Here is a 19,612-nt window from a genome sequence, read left to right as displayed (position 1 = left end):
AGGCACACGCCGCCACACCTGGTTAATTTTTGTATTTTTAGTAGAGATGGGGTTTCACTCTATTGGCCAGGCTGGTCTCAAACTCCTGACCTCATGATCTGCCTGCCTCGCCCTCCCAAAGTTCTGGGATTATAAGCTTGAGCCACTGTTCCTGGCTGGGGGAGCTTTTTACACTGTGACCATGGCCAAGCCCCTTATTCTGTCATGCCTTGAGTGGGCAACCTCCCCCACCCTCATCCCTCTCTGGCCAGTACCTGCCTCCAAATGAGGGATGACTCAACAGACATCCATGATGCTGACCCCAACCCCCTCCCGGCCGGGCTGGAGCTGGCTCCCACATCTTGCCTGCTGAACCAATGTGTATGCTCCTTCTCAGCACTGCGCCACAGGCCTCCTCCTTGCCTCCCTCAAGGAGAGTCCTCCCTCTGGACTCTTTGTGCTGCCTCCTATGCTGCACCAGTATCCTTCCTGTCCCCCACCCAGAGTGAAGTCGTCTGCCTTTCATTCCTGCCCTTTCTGCATTCTCTCCCAGGCCAGTTACCGGTGCATCTGCAGGGCTTCCAGGCGGCACTGGCTCTCCCCTTCTGAAATTAAACATCGGATAATGTCACCCGCTCCAAAGCTCTTTCACTGTGTCATCCACCCAGCCTCCCGCCTCCCCAACCACCACCACTTAAATAAAAGCCAGAGAGCCCTTTTCAGCTCGATAAGGTGAAAAATGGGGACGACAGCTGTGGCTTCCACAGTCCCAGTTTTTCCCTGATGAGTATAACAAATACAACTGTCAAAGTTGGTATAATCAAACGTCAGATAAGATCACCAGCTGTTGGGGACTTCTCTGTGTAGGCAGACGGATGTCTTAATAGAGTCAGGATGGTTTGCAGAGCTTATCAAGCAGGAGGGATGTGACAGCTGAATAGCCCTTTGCTGGTGAACCAAAGAGCTGACCATGTACTCCCCAGAGGGGCCGGAGAAAGGACGGCGAGGGGAGAGGAAAGTGATGGGAGCTAAGCAGGAAAGGGAGATAAGAGGCCCAGAGAGGATCTGGTCTGTCTTGGCTTCTGCTCCAAGTTGGGGGGCGCACCGCACTGCTGGCCTCCCCCTGCAGCAGTAACTATCATTTTGGGGCACCTAGCGAGGAACTGGTGAAGAGTGCTGCGTGGTTCACATGTATTCAAGGCTCATTTCATCTTTACTATCATCCTGTGAAGTAGGTATTCTTTTTACTCATTTACACAGATGAGGTTTATACAGAAGGGGGCCCAAGGTCACATGGTGGGGAAGCGGGGGACTACCAACCAAAGTGTATCATCAGAGCCCATGGTTTTAACCCCTTTGTTCAACTGTGGGCTTCTCTTGGGCTTACTGAGCAGCAGGTCCTGGGGAACAGGAAACCAAGCAGCTGAGATTGCCACCCCCTACCCCTATTGTCCTTGCATCACTTTGAGTGCCAGTTGCCCGTGACACCCCTGGAATTGGTGTGATGTGTGTCTGGTTCTGTGCTTGGAAGTGTTTGGAGTGGGATGCTCCAAGGGTGCAGTCTCCTGCCCCAGCCAGGCCAGGGGTCTCTGGGCAGAGAAGCATTTCCCTGTCCGTTACCCTCCTTGCTATCCTGGAGCCCTCCCAGCTTTGTACCCATGCACAGGGGTCACTGACCTAAAAAGAACGAGGAGCGTGTAGCCCACAGCAGCCTAGGGATGTGCTCATTCACAGTGGGTGGGGGTGCCTCCCTTGACTGGCCTTGGCTTAAAGTAGGAGGTCCAGCCAGTGCCTTTTACCCTGCGGGAGTGTTATACAGTATTAGTCATAACTGCCCCCTCTGCCTCCAGATCCAGGCCTTACCCTGGCTGTAGGTCTGCCTCTGATGGGAGAAGCAGCTTCCTTCTGCTGGTACTGCCCCCATGTGAGCCTCTCATGGAGAGTTGGTAGAGACAGCCCACCTTGGCTCTTGTCAGCAGAGCTGGGCCTGCAACCGGCTTTTTGGGGAGAACCTATCTTTTGGGTGTTTTGTTTGTTTGTTTGTTTTTTCTGAGAAATAACAACTTGAGATTTAAGATCAAGGTGAACTAAACCCTTAGTGCCTTCCCTGATCACCTCCTTGCCTCACACGGCCTGAGGCCTCTGCTTCAGCCCGCACAGTAGAATCTCCGTCTTCTTGTGCTGTGCTGGTCCTCATTCATGGAATCCTCATCTTCACCTTCTCATTTTCAAGTATCAAAAGACCTGCCCCCTACTTTTCAAGGCCAGCACAAATGACAGCCCTTCTACAAGGTCTTCCCTGATCAGCCATCCAGAAATGATTTTTTGCAGCCTTCTGCTCTGCACGGCATTGGAACCGGCTAGTGTGCAGGGTATGTGTGTCCTTGGAAGGCCCCTTGGACGGTAGGGCCCAGCATATCATCAGTCCCCAGCATGTGCTTGCAGAATTGAACTTGGGGGTTTTCCAACCTCTCCCCAGGATACCGCTACGTGATTCTGGATATCCCCCTGCTGTTTGAGACCAAGAAGTTGCTCAAGTATATGAAGCACACCGTGGTAGTATACTGGTGAGTGACCACTGGGGCATCTGGGAAACAGCCCACATCATTTTGCACTTTGCCCTTTCCCCATGGGGCGGCCAGGAGGCATGGGGGTTTGGGCCGCAGTGCCCAGGCACAAACCAACCTTTGTGCCTCATGCAGATAATCCTGGGGGCAGGTATGGAAAGGGATGGCCCCCGGGCTTCTCTAGTGTTTGGGGAGCGCTCCCCCTGCTGGCCATTGCAGGTACTTCAGCCCAGATGCCTGGCCTCGCCCTGGGACACTGTTACTTAGTGGCTCCTTCTTCCTCCTGTAGCACTTTTATTACTTTGCACAGTTTGCCTGTCAGTGGGAGGTGGTCAGGACAGGTGTTGATATTCCTGAGTTACTGAAGATAAAATTAGAGAGGGGGTAGTTACGGAATGTGTCCAGGGTTACCCTTTGGCAACACCTGTTATGAGCAGAAGGTTTCGTGGAAGGGACTGTCACAGCCCAGCTAAGGAAGGAGCTTTGTTCTCAGAATTCCCCAGGACATGGAGCCAACCAGAATCCAGGTTTGACAAACAGAGGAGGATCAACCTGTGAGGGAAAATGAGTCCCTGTCCCAGTGGGGTGAGAGAGGAGATGAGTCTGCAGGTTATCTCTGCCACCCAGAAACTTCCTGGATGCCACCCACAAGGACAGGAGACACACAGGTGGGCACTTGGCTCTGCCAGTATTTCGGGCATAGGTTGACTCTCAGGAGCTTAAGGCATAGGAGGCTCCCAGCACACTGGAGGCGTAGCCTGGAGTACTCAGTGCCCTGAAAATTCCCTTGCCTTTCCCCCTGGGTCCCCATGGGCTCTCATTGAAAGCCCAGTCTGAATCCCTTGAGCCCAATGCAGGGACATAGGCATCCTCTCAGCTCCCCCACCGGGCCGTGCTACCTCACGTGAGTAAACCCGCAGCCTCTTTGGGTTCTTCATTCCCTGTTTGTGAGGCTGTCAACTAAGGTCAGGCAGACCCCACGAAGACCTGAAATTCTCTTCGCCTTAGTAGCACAATTGGAACTTTGTACCTAGGGATAAAAACATTTTTTTTTTTAAAGGATCTTAGAGGCCAGGTGCAGTGGCTCACGACTGTAATCCCACCACTTTGGGAGGCCGACGTGGGTGAATCACCTGAGGTCAGGAGTTCGAGACCAGCCTGGCCAACATGGTGAAACCCCGTCTCTACTAAAAATACAAAAACTAGCCAGACGTTGTGGCAGGTACCTGTAATCCCAGCTGCTTGGGAGGCTGAGGCCAGAGAATCGCTTGAACCCAGGAGGCGGAGGTTGCAGTGAACAGAGATTGCACCATTGCACTCCAGCCTGCATGACAAAAGCAAGCAAAACTCCATCTCAAAAAAAAGGCCAAGTGCAGTGGCTCACACCTGTAATCCCAGCACTTTGGGAGGCCAAGGCGGGTGGATCACCTGAGGTCAGGAGTTCAAGACCAGCCTGACCAACATGGAGAAACCCCTTCTCTACTAAAAATACAAAAATTAGCCAGGCATGGTGGTGCGTGCCTGTAATCCCAGCTACTCGGGAGGCTGAGGTAGGAGAATCGCTTGAACCCAGGAGATGGAGGTTGCAGTGAGCCAAGATCGCGCCATTGCACTCCAGCCTGGGCAACAAGAATGAAACCCTGTCTCAAAAAAAAAAAAAAGAAAAAAAACACAAAGGCCAAGCGCGGTGGCTCATGCCTGTAATCCCAGCACTTTGGGAGGCCAAGGTGGGTATCATGAGGTCAGGAGATCATGACCATCCTGGCTAACACAGTGAAACCCCGTCTCTACTAAAAATACAAAAAAGAATTAGCTGAGCATGGTGGCAGGTGCCTGTAGTCCCAGCTATTCAGGAGGATGAGGCAGGAGAATGATGTGAACCCTGGAGGCGGAGCTTGCAGTGAGCTGAGATTGCACCACTGCACTCCAGTCTGGGCGACAGAGCGAGACTCCGTCTCAAAAAAATAAAAGAAAAAGGATCTTAGAGTGTAGAGGAGAAGACAGACAGAGCAGGGGCCGACACCTGCATGTGCAGTCGCCAGATGACCCTGCGCCCACCTCTGGCTGTTTGTCCTTCCTGTGCTTTGCTTTTTTTTTTTTTTTTTTGAGTTGGAGTCTCACTCTGTCACCCAGGCTGGAGTACAGTGGCGTGATCTCAGCTCACTGCAATCTCTGCCTCCCAGGTTCAAGTGATTCTCCTGCCTCAGCCTCCTGAGTAGCTGGGATTACAGGCACACGCCACCATGCCCGGCTAAGTTTTGTATTTTTAGTAGAGACGGGGTTTCACCATGTTGGTCAGGCTGGTCTTGAACTCCTGTCCTTGTGATCCTCCTGCCTCAGCCTCCCAAAGTGCTGGGATTACAGGCATAAGCCACTGTGCTCGACCCTTCCTGTGCTTTTCTTTGAGGTTGGTCTGTTTGCCAAGAGCAGAGGTGGCCATCGGTTTTGGTGGGTGAGTGGGGCTTTGTTGATCATGTGTGCTCTCCAGGAAACCTTCAGCCCCACTCACCAGCCAGAGGAGCCTTTGCCAGGGTCCTGGGTGCCACTCATGCCCTGCTTTCGTGGGTATGGGTGTATAACTCGAGAGATGCCAGAGAGGTGGTGATGCTTTTCACCAAAGGGATCTAGGCTTTACAAAAATAAGGACTCCCTTGTGGATTTCTTCAACTGAGAGACTACCCCTGATGCATTTGAAGTTACTTAGGACATCTCCCAAAGTGTGATTGTACCAAAACATTATTTCATGCTGTTTTCTTTTTTTTTAAGACAGAGTGTCACTTTGTCACTCAGGCTGGAGTGCAGTGGCACGACCACAGCTTACTACAGCCTCAACCTCCTGGGCTCAAGAAGTCCTCCCACCTCAGCCTCTTGAGTAGCTAGGATTGCAAGCATGCATCATCACACTTGACTAATTTTTTATTTTTTGTAGAGATTGGGTCTTGCTGTGTGGCCCAGGCTGGTCTCAAGCTCCTGAGTTCAGTGATCCTCCTCCTTGGCCTCCCAAAGTGCTGGGATTATAGGCATGAGCCACTGTGCCCAGCCAATTTCATGTTTTTGAAAAATTTGTCGATTGTGGAATAAGTGGGTAAAAATCCTATTACCACAAATTGTACCAAGCCTTAGACTAACTAGGATGGGACCATTTCTGAGCCCCAGGAAGGGCTGTTGGAGGTGCTTCCCCACATCCAGGAGGCTCTGTGGTCTGGGCCACACTTTCAGGAGGACGTACACCTACTGGGAGCCCCAGGCCATCTCCATTCTCACACCAGATTCTCCAACCCACAGATATGTGGTCTCCCTGATGAAGGCTGGATTTAGTTGTTCTCAGCCAGGCAGGTATTGGCCCCACAATGGCAACAGTACACTGAATCCATAACAGAGGAAATCTATAGCTTGTGTAGTTCATTTTCATGGCGAGTGGCTGCACTTGTTTCTGGCCTCACTTGGTCTGCTTCCCAGAATCCCTAAGAAGGGACCAAACTGCCGAGGTGGGAGGATCGCTTGAGCCCAGGAGTTTGAGACCAGTGTAGGCAACACAGCAAGACGTCGTCTCTATATTTATTGAAAAAAAAAAAAAACACCACGCGCAGTGGCTCACGCCTGTAATCCCAGCACTTTGGGAGGCCGATGCAGGTGGATCACCTGAGGTCAGGATGGCCAACATGGTGAAAGCCCATCTCTACTAAAAATGCAAAAATTAGCCAGGCATGGTGTTGCACACATGTAATCCCAGCTACTTGGGAGGCTGAGGCAGGAAGATCTCTTGAACCCAGGAGGCAGAGGCTACAGTGAGCAGAGATTGTGCCACTGCACTCCAGCCTGGGCAGGCGAGACTCCATCTCAAAAACAAAAAAACAAAATACAAAAATTAGCTGGGCGTGGTGGCACATGCTGGTAATCCCTGCTACTCAGGAGGCTGAGGCAGGAGACTCATTTGAACCCAGAGGGTAGAGGTTGCAGTGAGCCACGATCATGCCACTACACTCCAGCCTGGGCGACAGAGTGAGATTCTGTCTCAGAAAAAAAAAAAAAGAAGGAACCAAACTGTAGTGATCAAACCCTTCCATTTTATAACTGGGAAAACTCAGGCCTAGTGACACGGCAGAAAGACCCCAAATGGTAGAAAACAGCTGCTGCAACCCTTTCTGCTCTTCTCCTCATTGAGGGGCTGAAGTAGCTCTTAGAGCTAGAGGGGTGTTAGAGATAACCCCGCTCCGACGACTGACTGTAGCCCAAGGCAAGAGAGGGAGTTTCCTGAGGAAGGACCCGGATGGTGACCTCAGGGTGGGTGAAGGAGGTATTCTTTAAATTTCTCTTGGAGTTGGGAGACTTGGTATTGTCCAGCCTAATCTGCAGTGCTGAATCCTGTCCCACTACTAAGGGGACTAATTCTCATGTCCTTGATCCTCTTTGAAGCACCTTGGGCTTGTCTGTCCCACATGATCAGTGGCATTAAGCACAACAGATACCATCTCAGCACAGTCCTTTTACTCTAAATGTTCAGGGGAGGGGTGTAGCAGCAAGGAGAGGGGTCTTTGTGATGGCCCAAGGAGATATTTTTGATACTGCAGGCCCAGGCCCGCAGGGGAACCACAGGAAGCGTCTAGCTCACAGGCATAGGCCTTTCAGTAAAGGTCACCCATCCAGGGATCCAGGATGTAGCCAGTTCCAGGTGATGAAATCTTCCCACTTTATGACTGGGGAATCTCAGGTCTAGTAGCAAAGCAAAGAGACCCCAGATGGCAAAACAAAAACAAAAACAAAACAACCTGTGGCCAGAGTTCCCCTCCTTGTTTGTATTAAGGGGTTTTGGTAGCCCATAGAGCTCTGGAGTCCTCGCAGTGAGTGGAGTGGGGTGGGCGGCAGCCAGAGAGCTTCCAGGCCTCCCTCCCTGGCTGTGGGACCCTGAGTAGCCCAGAGCAGGGTAGGGCTGGAGGGAAGATCCAGTCTCCATACTCTCTGCTCCAGGCTGGGCCTGGCAGGGCTGCCTAGCCCTGTAACTTGGGGTGAGAGGGAGGCAGGACCTACAGTGCCCTTTTGCCCTGTCCTTAGTGACCGGGACACACAGCTGGCACGGCTGATGCGGCGGAACAGCCTGAACCGCAAGGACGCAGAGGCCCGCATCAATGCCCAGCTGCCCCTGACAGACAAGGCCCGCATGGCCCGCCATGTCCTAGACAACTCGGGCGAGTGGAGCGTCACCAAACGCCAGGTCATCCTCTTGCACGCTGAGTTGGAACGCTCCCTGGAATACCTGCCTCTGAGGCTCGGGGTCCTCACAGGGCTCGCTGCCATTGCCAGCCTCCTCTACCTGCTCACCCGCTACCTTCTGCCTTACGCCTAGCGAGGCACTCAAGGCAGGGAGCCCCAGGCCTCCATCTGTCTCCTTGGAGGCTGAAGGCAGGTACACATCCTGTTTCCTCCCAGCTCCCTCCACACCCACACCCACCCACCCACACACACACACACGGACTCTCTGAACTGGGGCTGGGCCTCTGTACCAGGCCATCCCTTCTCTGGAGTGTATCCTGTTTGAGGTCAAGAAACAGCCTGCTCTCCTTCCCACCTTCCCCAAGCACCACCTACAGAACAGCAGCTGTGATGGTGTGTGAAAGCAGCAGTCAGAGACTGCTATACATTTCTGTGGGCGGGGGTAGGGAGTACTGGCTCTGTGGCCCTCCTCAGAGCTGGGAGGCAAAGGGTTCACTGGGCTTGAACCCTCTCTGAGCACCTAACCCATTATGGCTTAAACCTCCTCAGTGGACCACGGAAAATCATGTTGGACCAAGGGTTTCCATGTTCAAACAGAGTCAACAAGGCCCTCCCCTAGGTTGAGCTCCCGGCCAGCACGCAGCAAGGATTCTCTCGTGGGTAACGCTGTAGCAGGCAGGGCCAGCCTCTTCTGGGAGACCCCTCTCCCCATGTAGGGTTTGTGCAGTGCTCTCACATCCTGCTCATTGCCTCCCACCTGCTCCTCACCTGGACCTCTTGGTACTCCATGTGCACCATGCTTGCTATTTCTTGCCTCTGTGCCTTCAACCTGCTGCTCCTGGTCTGGGATACCTTTTATTTTCTTTCTTTCTTTTTCTCTCTCTCTCTTTTTTTTTTTTTAAACATACAACTAACTCTCAGTTCAGGCACTGTCTGAAGCCCCAGGCTGGGTTAGGTGGTCTAGGATACCAACTCCCCCTCAACGTTTCACCTTAATCCAACAGTATGGTAATTAGCCAAAAGTTGCCTGGTTTTTCCTACTAGACTGTAAGCCCTCAGGGGACAGGGACAGTGTCTTACTCATCTCTGTGTTCTTAGTGCACAGCCTGGCCCGCTGTTGTTTAATAAAGTGTGTGATCTGAAATGCCCCAGACCAACCAAGGTTCTCAGACTTGGCTTCTTCCCACACCGGACTGGAGTCCTCCCAGAGCCCAGCGGGAGGGAGGGCCCCAGGAGGTACACTCACCATCAGGCTTCTCCCTGGGTCCCAGTAGGACTGCAGCCAGGCCCAAGGTACCTTTGTGAGACGTGGATAGAGGGGCTGGGGCAGCTTCACACCTTGCGCTGCCTCCCCATCTGCCTTCCCCATCCCAATTAGACCAGCGCAGACATCAGCCTTCCCTGCCAGGGCCTGCAGACCTGCTGATGTGTTGATCCTGCAGCCAGAAGCCTATTAAGGCTAGAAATGAGTGTGACGGATGCGAATGCTGTGGTGGCCATACTTAGTGCCCCCTTTCCCAGAGCTGCTTGTGCTGAGTCTAGCTCATTAACTTCCTGCAAACCCCTAAGGGGCAAAGAAGGGCCAGGTAAGGCAGTGGTGGGCTGCCGGATGGGTGGCCAGGCAGGATGCGGGTGGCAGGAGCCTGCTGCTCCCTCCGTTTGGTGCGATCCTACAGGAGGGGGAAAGGAGAGGGAAGGTATGGACCCCCACAGTGCCCTGTCACCCCAATAATTGAGGAAATGGCACTTCCTTGTATCCACAGTATGCCAGGCACTGCTGGATGTGTAAGGCCCTATAGTTAACATAACACTGATTATTTCCATCCCAGGCTCAGAAAGCTGGATTTGGTCCAGGTTGCAGAGCCAGGCTTCTGAACTCTCTTCTGCGCCCTGAGCCTCTTGTCAGGAGGAGCTGGAGCCTGGGGTTGGGGCTCGGGCTGGGGTTCTGGCTCCGCTTGCCATGTGACCTCCTGCCTTTAGGGTTTTTTTGTTGTTGAGAGGGAGTCTCGCCCTGTCGCCCAGGCTGGAGTGCAGTGGCGCCATCTCTGCTCACTGCAAGCTCCGCCTCCCGGGTTCATGCCATTCTCCTGCCTCAGCCTCCCGAGTAGCTGGGACTATAGGCGCCCGCCATCACGCCCAGCCAATTTTTTGTGTATGTATATGTATGTATGTATGTGTGTGTGTGTGTGTGTGTGTGTGTGTGTGTGTGTGTGTATATATATATATATATATTTTTTTTTTTTAGTAGAGACGGGGTTTCACCGTGTTAGCCAGGATAGTCTCGATCTCCTGATCTCGTAATCCTCCCGCCTTGGTTCCCAAACTGCTGGGATTACAGGCGTGAGCCACCGCACCCGGCCCCACCTTTAGTTTCTACTCAAACATCATAAGGCTTCATAGTGGAGGACACTGAAAACCCTTAGCAAACTGTAAAGTTCCAGAGAATTAACTTCTTCCCTGACCCAGTGAGCTGAGCTTGAAGCAGGAATGTCAGAGCATGGCAGGTGTGGAGAAACCTCTGATTCGACCCTGCCCTGTCCGGGCCTCGCCACAGCTCCCTCTCCAGCTCCTCTTGCCTCCCTGCCTTGGGCTCCCCTTGCTGGCCTTGGGGGTCCAAGGCGGCCTTAAAACAAGGCCTACTTTCTCCGAAGGGGACGAGGTTGAGGCGGCTCAGCAACCTCAGAGGTCGGGCCACCGGTACCCAGGCCCGCGCCCGAGCTGGCGGCTTGCCGTTAGGCCGGCAGGTGGCAGCACGCTCCCAGGCTGGGCCGGGCCTCCGCGGCGGGCCCTCGCCGAACCGCCTAACTGTCGTCCTCCCGGGCCGCGGGCGGCCTCAGACTCCTGCCGAGCTGCGGCCGCGGGAGCGCGCGCCGGGTGGGCGCGGAGGCTCTGCCTGACTGCAGGCGCTAACTTAAAAGCTGAGTTGTTCCCCCAAGTACTCTGAGCCTGGGCCGCGGGCCCCGGATGCCAAAGAATGTGTCCCCTCTGCCCACCCACCGCGAGGGCCACGGGACGCTGCAGCCTCCGCGTTCCGTTCCCTCACTTTGGGCCTTAGCACCTGGCGCGGAGCAGTCAGGACACCAGCGAGGGTGCAGACGCACACACCTTCTGGCGAGGGACAAAGGGCACAGGCAGTCCTCTAAAACACCCCCTGGTCCGAGGGTCATTCGCAGTTTCACAGTTTACAAAGCACGTTCCGGTTATCCCCTTGAAATCTCCCAGCTGTGTGAGGGAGACAGGTCCAGAATTTTACAGAGGCTCAGAGGTTGAGCCAAGGGGCCCAAGTAGCCAACAGGTATAACTACCAAGCTTCTGGACTCCCGGTACAGTGCCCGTCCAGCTATCTGCACTGCCCCTGTTATACACTTTGGCTCTTTAGTAATTGACAACTCTTCTTCAAATGTTCATTCTCTCTCTCTCTCTCTCTCCTCATAGGGGGCAGGGCAGAGGCAGGGGAAGGTTTGGGGCATTCCATGATGAGCCTCCATGGCTAGAAATTGAATGGGAGCAGGATAGGCGTGCTGCAGAGCGCCCTGAGTTCTCGCAAAGGCACTTTAGGTCAGAAGGAAACAGTCTCAGAGCAGAAGGGGGAATGCGATGGCAGTGATGACTTAAGGCCATGGGGGCATATAGGAGTGGGCAGGGAGACCCCCGGACATGGTGGGAGAGAAGGAGCAAAAGGAAGGAGGTGATGTGGTGCTATAGGTTGCTTTCCTGCTCCCTCCAGGAGAGACGTGGCTGGTGGTTCCTCATCCCACCTGCAGAGCTGAGGCTGCACCCAGCTGGGACCCAAACTGCCTTTCTTTGCTCCCCACCTTTCCTTCCCCTCCCAGTCACTCAGATTCCAATACAATTTCCAGCTAACCAGCATGTCGATAGAACAAGTCAGGCGGCTGGATTGCTGGCCAATTACAGGAAATCATTCTGCTCCACAGCTCAGTGCTCAGGGAGGGAGAGGGAGGGAGGGATTTCAAGGGAGCAGGTGCCCAGCTTGCAGGCTGGGAACGGGCTTCAGGCAGAAAGCTGGGAGTACTGCAGCCCCCTACCCCTGAGGGGTGGAGGGTGGGGAGGCTCCTGGGGGGCAGTCCAGCCCCAGGCTCATCCTCAGCCTTATGTGGAGCTCTGGATCCAGCTTCTCCCCATCCCTGTGATGGGGAGATTGGTAGCCCTAGCCACTAAGAGAGACTGAGCTGGGAGCTGAGTGTGGATGAGAGTTCGGAAAGCGAGACATCTTAGTGTCAAAAGGGATAGAAGCTGAGATAGCGGGACCACCCTCTCCCAGATCCCTGTGCACCGAGGAGTGGGCGTCTGATGGCCTGGAGGCTGGGGTCCACACAAGCAAGACCTGTGCTCTCACAGCCTGCTGTGGGCCAAGGGGGTACCTAGGAGGACAGGGGAAGGGGTCAACAGGGAGTGGGGAGGAAAGGGGCTACAGCCCGCAGCTGAGTGAACTAGCAGCAGCCTCATCTGGTGAAGAAGTAAGTCTTCCACCCCAAAAGGTAGGGCACAGAAATGTGGGAGAGGCCAAGGTCCCCCGCCCTCACTGTCCCAGCTCCTCTGCCTCAGCTCCCGCCTCTGACCCTCAAGAAAATTTCACTCAGATGAAAGGACCCCAGCTCCCTTCCTCTTTCCTTGGGTCTGAATCTACCTCTGCCTTCTATGCCAACCTGGATGCCTCTTTGCCAGCCCCACCTCCTCCCATCACATCTCTCCCAGAACTGTTCCTGTGCCCCAGGCTGCCCTACCCCGCTGACCAGAGATGCTCTGCCTCGCACACAACGGTCAGCTTTTCTTCCCAGCCCTTCCCCTCTACCCTCAAAGGACTGGAAGATCCTTGAGGAAGAGAAACTTCCCCGTGGGCTAACTTCACCCAGTGAATAACTATTGTTGCTGTTTGTCTTGAACCCCCAAAAAGGCAACTGTGACCCAATAATCTCCTCCTCTGCTTCAAGCTGTGGCCACCTCCCAGGCCCTTCTCCAACCCCTCAGGATCTCACTGCGCTTCTCCCAATTCCGAGCCCTCCCCTTCTGTCCCCTCCAAGTGGGTCCTGGGATGGATCCACTGGCAGCTCTTTGGCCAGCCCAAGAGCAGAGGAGTGGACAGACATGGGAGAGCAGTCGGGCTTTGGAGCCCAGTGCACCCAGCATCAAGTGGCTCTCAGGAAAGACCTGAGTGATTGCACCTAACAGCAAGGCAATCTCCAAGCAAGTTTGTTTGGAGAGGTGCATGGGGAGAGCAGGGTCAGCGCCCAGTGACCCCTCCTTCCCCGGGTTCTCTAGCCTAGTACACAGGCTCACACTCCGCGGTGGAGGTGTTGGGGTTGGCCCTGTGTGTGACCCCCCCCCCTCCCCCGGCACACGGTGGCCGCGCCTCCGCTCAGATGAACTGAGCTGAAGCCGCGGCTCCCGGGCTCCTGGCGCAGCCTCCGCCATCCCTCCCTCGGGCGCTGCCTCCCGCGGGCCGGGCGCCCGATGCTCGGCGATCCGGAAGAGGGCGCCCGCCCGGCCCACGTCCGTCGTGTCCCCGCCCTGAGCGCCGCGCTCGCCAGCCCGCGGGCTCCGCGCCATCGATCGGACCGCAGGGACCCGGGCGAGTCGCCTTCCCACCCCTCGCTTTTCGCTTTTAATTGAAGTTTGTTTGAGCAGAGCGCGGAGCGGGCAAAGGCAGAAACTAAATATTTAGTTGCTGCAAATTGGCACCTCCAGATCAATTACCCGGCCGGTGTCAGGGCCCGCGCCGCCCCACGCACCCCGCGGAATCTCAATGCCACTCTGCCCCCGCCTGGGCCGCCCGCGCCGCCCTCCTCCATCCCGCTGCACGTTTTTCATCAGCTCCAGCCATACATCACCCGTGGCCGCGAGGGAACAGATTTTCAATGGGAAAAGTTCCCCGGGAGGGTCCTCGTTGCTGATTCCCGCCGCGCCCTGTGCTGTCTGGCCCCTGTCCCCACCTGGCTTGTCTGATGGAGACAGCAGATGGGTGGAGTGAGCTCCAAAGCAAGGACTTGGGGTCAGGAAGACCAGGCCCTATCCTAGGAACTCCCCTTACCCGCTGGGTGACCTTGAGGAAGTTACTTATGCTCCCTGAGCCTCGGAGTCCCCCCATAACATGTGGGCTCAAACTTCACCTTGTGGGGTCAACAGCATGGAGGGACAGCACCCTGCCCAGAGCTGGCACACAGTGACTTTCCACAGATATTAGTTCTCACCCGCTACGGGGTAAAATAGGCTCTAGAATGAAGTGAGGGACAGTGAGTTCCAGGCGACTCAACCAAGCCACTGAAAAATACCAAAGGAAAAGCAGCAGTCAGCATCCCCAGAGTGCCTGGCAGGGGCTGGACATGCCCCAGGACCCTGGTCAAGCTCCATCAGGGAAAGTCCTGACCCCCAGCCCGAGTGCATCTGGGCACAACCAAAAGAGAAGCCGCTTTTTCAGTACCAGGGGTGGAGAGTGAGAGAGCCATGATCCCAAGGCCGCAGCCAGGCAAGCAGGCGGGAGGGATCTGAAGAAGGTCACCAAGGGCTCCTGACCCTTGCCAAGCTAAGTACCAGGAGGCCAGCCCTGTGGCAGGGGGGAATCAGGACAGCTGGGCTGTAGTTGAGGCTTTGCCTTCTCCTGGCTGCATGTTGCTAGTCAAGTACTTAACCTCAGTTTTCCACATATAAAATGCGGCTGACACCCTCTACCTCCCAGAGCATTTGTGAGGAGTCAGTGAAGTATGGGAGAGGGGAGGAAACTCACAACCGGCATGAAGAAGATGGGGCCAAGTTTGTGTGGGAGTCTCCTTTCCCATGCTCAACACTGCTCCCATCCCAAGAGCCCCTGAGGGAACTGGAGTCAAATGCCTACCTAGCCTGGCATTTTTAAATGTCTGCTCTGCCAGAGTGACAGGGCCTCTGGGTGGGAGGAGAGTTTAGGGGAAGACTGTGAGCCTCAGGCTTAGTGCTTTGAGAGCCGTTTTTAAAGAATGAAGCTCCTCCCCCGCCAGCACTACCCCCAGCTATCCCGCCCCCAGGATCTCAGTGCAGGAGTCAGCCCCACCTGGAGGAAAGTTATTTTCCCATCAAATCCTGAGTCCAGGTGGAAAGGCAAGGTTGACATGGAATCCAGAGTCTGAGTTCCCTGCCAATGGGAAGCAAACTCACTCCTTGATTTTCCCACCTGTGAAATGGGACCACAGCCAGTAATTATGAGGTGCTATTTGAACTGGTGTGTAATCTCTTTTATTATTTAGTTAGTTAGTTAGTTATTTTGAGGCAGAGTCTTGCCCTGTTGCCAGGCTGGAGTGCAGTGGCGTGATCTTGGCTCACCGTAACCTCTGCCTCCCGGGTTCAAGCAATTGCCCTGCCTCAGCCTCCAGAGTAGCTGGGACTACAGGCGCGTGCCACCATGCCCGGCTAATTTTTTGTATTTTAGTAGAGACAGGGTTTCACCATGTTGGCCAAGATGGTTTTATATCCTGACCTCGTGATCTGCCTGCCTCGACCTCCCAAAATGCTGGGATTACAGGTGTGAGCCACGGTGTCCGAACTTTTATTATTATTTTTATTTTTTTAGAGACAGGATCTCACTCTGTCGCCCAAATGAGAGTGCAGCAGAGCCATCATAGCTCACTGTAACCTTGAACTTCTAGGCCCAAGTGACCCTCCTGAATAGCTAGGACTACAGATGTGCACCATCATAATGCATGGCTAATTTTTTCTTTTTCTTTTAGGGTCTTACCATGTTGCCCAGGCTGGTTTCAAACTCCTGGTCTCAAGTGATGCTCCCGCCTCAGCCTCTCAAAATGCTGGGATTATAGGCATGAGCCACCACACCCAGCCTGGGGTGACCTCTAGAGACTGCTGAATCCATTGCTCTGCCTTCTACACTCACTCTTACCCACCCTACCCCTACCTGCAACATGATTATCTCTGCTGGCAAAACAACCCCACCAGCCTCTTTGGGGATGGCAGCCCACCATTTGTCAAGCCAGGAAGTCCTTCTGACAATCTACCTTAAATCTCTCATTGGTTCCCTCAGGGAAAATTGAAAGAACGAACAGCAAAAAGATAAATGTTTATGGATAGGCAATGTCACACTATTTTTTTTAAATACCCCCAAAGAGGGTGGGGGGACGGGAATTACCTTCGGACACAATGCTCTTTACACTAAACATCTTGGCGATAAATATAGCTTTGTAATTCTTTTTTCTCCTTGGCAGAGAGAAAGGCTGAGGCTGGGCAGAAAGGCAGAGGGACCCGAAAATATAAATCAATATGTGACTTTAATATATGTGCTCTCGGTGTCTGTGTGTGCTGGGGGATTATTAGTAACCTTGATTCCAGCTCAGTGTCCATGCGAGGCGGGGAGATGTGCGGCCCCCAGGGAGGAGAAGAGAAATTAGGAAGCCAAATTCTTCTCCTGATTGACACCTGGGTAAACATTACCCTGGCAGAAAAGGAAGAAAAAAAGATCAATGCTGGGTATTTTTATCACGTTCCAGGGACAGACGGGGGGAAATTAAAGAAACAGTCCCCTAGCATCACTGAATATGCCCATCTTCAAGGAGTAGCTAGATAAGGCGGAACCCAGGTGGAGGAGCATGGGTGGGAGAGAAATGGGCATGTTCCAGGGAGCAGTGGCCATTGCTTCTTCTACCCTGATGTGTGTGAGTGGCAGCAGGTACAAAGGAGCCATGCCTTTAGTTGCAGGGCAAAGGTACCAGCTTTGACGGGGAATCGTAAGCCACAGAGTCTAACTCAAATCAAGACTCCAGCTTCAACAGAGGCCCAAGAGGCATTCATCTTAATGGAATTTGTCAGGGGGCTGTTTCTAGTGGAAGATTCCTAGAGTGTGGGGAGGGGGCAGTGGCTGCAGCAGGGGCTGGGGGTAGTGAGTGATCCAGTGTGGGTCGATGCCCATGGGAAGCAGGTACATCTCTCTGGATTGCTCAGATCTAGAGTCAGGAAAACCTGGGCCTCCACCCCTTCCTGGCTATATGACCTTGACCAAGTCATCTGACCTCATAGAGTATCACCTTCCTTGTCTGTAAAATAGAGGCAGGCGTCCCCCATCCCACTGGTCTCAGAGTTTTTAAATGAGATTATACAAAACACTGGACAGGGCTGAGGGGCTATTGCTATCTGGGGAGCCCTGCCCAGTAGAAATATACTGAGAGCCACCTATGCACTTAAAAAAATTTTTTTTTTAATTAATTTGCTTTAGAGACAAGGTCTCCCTCTGTGGCCCAGGCTGCAGTGCAGTGGCACAATCACAGCTCATTACGGCCTCAACCTCCTGGGCTCAAGTGATCCTCTCACCTTAGCCTCCTGAGCACCTGGCTAGTTTTGGGGGATTTTTTGTTAGTTTATTTGTTTGTATTTTTTGTAGAGATGGGAGTCTCACTATGTTGCCCGAACTGGTTTCAAATTCCTGGCCTCAGGTGATCCTCCCACCTCAGTCTCCCAAAGTGTTGAGATTACAGGAATGAGCCACTGCACCCAGCCCATATATGTACTGTTAAATGTTCTTTTTTTTTTTGGAGATGGAGTTTCGCTCTTGTTGCCCAGGCTGGAGTGCAATGGCGCAATCTCTGCTCACTACAACCTCCGCCTCCTGGGTTCAAGTAATTGTTCTGCGTCAGCCTCCCGGGTAGCTGGGATTACAGACATGTGCCACCACGCCCGGCTAATTTTGTAATTTTTGTAGAGATGGGGTTTCCCCATATTGGTCAGGCTGGTCTCGAACCCCCAACCTCAGGTGATCTGCCTGCCTTGGCTCCCAAAGTGCTGGGATACGGGCACGAGCCACCGCGCCTGGCCAATGTACTGTTAAATGTTCTAATAGTCACATTTTAAAAGGTAAAAACAGGCCAGGTATGGTGTTCATGCCTGTAATCCCAACACTTTGGGAGGCTGAGGCAGGAGGATCAGTTCAAGACCAGCCTGGGCAACATAGGGATACGTCGCGTCTACAGAAATATTAGCCAGGAGTGGTGGCACATAGCTGTAGTCTCAGCTACATGAGAGGCTGAGCTGAGAGGATCACTCGAGCCCAGGAGGTTGAAACTGCAGTGAGCTGTGATTGCACCACTGCACTTTGGGCAACAGAATGAAAACCTGTCTAAAAAAAAAAAAAAGTAAAAAGTAAAAAGAAACACTTCAAATTAAATATATATATATATATTATATATAATTTTTTTTTTTTTTTTGAGACGGAGTTTCATTCTTGTTGCCCAGTCTGGAGTGCAGTGGCGCAACTTCGGCTCACTGCAACCTCCACCTCCCAGGTTCAAGCGATTCTACTGCCTCAGCTTCCTGAGTAGCTGGGATTGCTGGCATGCACCACCACGCCCGGCTAATTTTATATTTTTAGTAGAGACAGAGTTTCTTCATATTAGTCAGGCTGGTCTCAAACTCCTGACCTCAGGTGATCCACCCACCTCGGCCTCCCAAAGTGCTGAGATTACAGGTATGAGCCACTGTACCCGGCCTCAATTTAATATTTTTTAACTTAACCCAATATATCTAAAATATCATTTCAGCACGTGGCACTAGCCACATTCCAGGTGCCCTGAAGCCACATGTGGCGGGAGCTATCACATTGGGCCAGCACAGATCTGGAATGAGAAGCCCGCAGGATAGGAGCTTCTGCCCCAACACCTGCCCCCCATGATAGTGAGGAGGGACCTCTGGAGGCGGAAGGTGAAGTGAACCCCTGAGAAATACAAGGCAGAGCCCCCCTTTTGCTGGGGGTGGGAGCAACTTTCTGGCTTCTGAGGCATTACAGTGCCCCAGCAGGGACTCTCTGGGGGAGGCCGCCGACTGACTAATGGCCAGTTCGCCAGGATAGGGGCTGGGCTGGGGCAGACACTGAGCTCCGCTTTCCGGAGTTCCCTGGCAACTAGAGCAGCTGGTTTGCAGGGAAGAGCCTGACAGCTGGGCTTGGGAACTTCTCATTCCCAGTCAGTGTCTAGTCTGGCTGTAGCATCTAAGGTAAGTCCCCTCTCGGAGGTGCACCATCACTCAAATGGGAATAGCTGTGATCAACCCTGCTTTAAAGGCTGTAAAAAGGTTTCCTGCACAAAGACAGCGTGCTTATAAGCCACGAACGTGCGAGAGGAAAAGAGAAAGTGAGGAGGGAGAGAGAGAGGGAGGGAGCCCCTTTCAAGGCCACCTCTCCCTTGGTTGGCTATTGCTGGCTGTGCTCCCACAGTCTGCAGGGACCCTCCAACTTCAGGGGGAGGCTGGAGAAAGAGGGTAGGATGGGACGCCCAGAGAGGGTGTGATTTTCTGAGAGCCACACAGCACATCCAGCAGTGAGTGCGCTGGACACGCTGGGTTGGGGCCAGGATACCCAGGCCCTCCTTCTCAGCTGCTCTAGGCGTGAGAGTTTGTGGGATGGAGTGGACAGGGCTATTTTGGGGCAATGCGAGGGCAGCCGAATGCTGGCAGGGAGGCCCTTGTGGGTCTAGTCTGACATTTTCTACTGATGCTGGGAGCCAGAGAAGAGGACCTGGAAACCTGAATCTCTCACACCTGGGCCAGCTGATCTTGTGCCCAAGTGGTCACAGCCCCTACTTCCCACTGGTCTTCCCTGTCCTAGCTGCACAATTGCCCTGCCTGGGAAGGAATGTGGAGAGAAGCACCAGGCTACCCCAGGACCAAGCCCCCAGCCCACCTTCCAGGTCCCTGAGAGCCACAGTGAGCCCTCAGTTATATCTTTTTTTGTTTTGTTTTTTGAGTTTCACTCTTTCCAGGCTGGAGTGAAGTGGCGCAATCTCGGCTCACTGCAACCTCCACCCCCCAAGTTCAAGTGATTCTCCTGCTTCAGTCTCCGACTAGTTGGATTATAGGCACTGCCACCATACCCG

The 19,612-nt window shown here is 53.7% G+C and overlaps 1 protein-coding gene across 7 annotated transcripts in view; it reads left to right on the top strand.

Annotated features, from left to right (window-relative positions):
- Window positions 1–19,612, top strand: part of LOC105468836 (dephospho-CoA kinase domain containing) — a 60,348-nt gene that overhangs the window by 23,774 nt on the left and 16,962 nt on the right. For 6 of the 7 annotated variants that reach the window (XM_011719254.3, XM_011719249.3, XM_071083292.1 and 3 more), the window contains exons 4-5: window positions 2,459–2,546; window positions 7,599–8,914. In XM_011719254.3, coding sequence (XP_011717556.1) covers window positions 2,459–2,546; window positions 7,599–7,890 — 380 coding nt within the window. In that variant the 3' untranslated portion in view covers window positions 7,891–8,914. Of the gene's footprint in view, window positions 1–2,458; window positions 2,547–7,598; window positions 8,915–19,612 lie in introns of those variants that run through there. The other variant, XM_071083293.1, reaches the window with a different exon arrangement.

The sequence above is a fragment of the Macaca nemestrina genome, chromosome 17 (genome assembly GCF_043159975.1).
Source record: "Macaca nemestrina isolate mMacNem1 chromosome 17, mMacNem.hap1, whole genome shotgun sequence".
In the NCBI taxonomy this organism is placed as follows: Eukaryota; Metazoa; Chordata; class Mammalia; order Primates; family Cercopithecidae; genus Macaca; species Macaca nemestrina.
The sequence above is the reverse complement of the archived record's forward strand: the minus strand, read 5'-3'. Positions and strand labels throughout refer to the sequence as shown.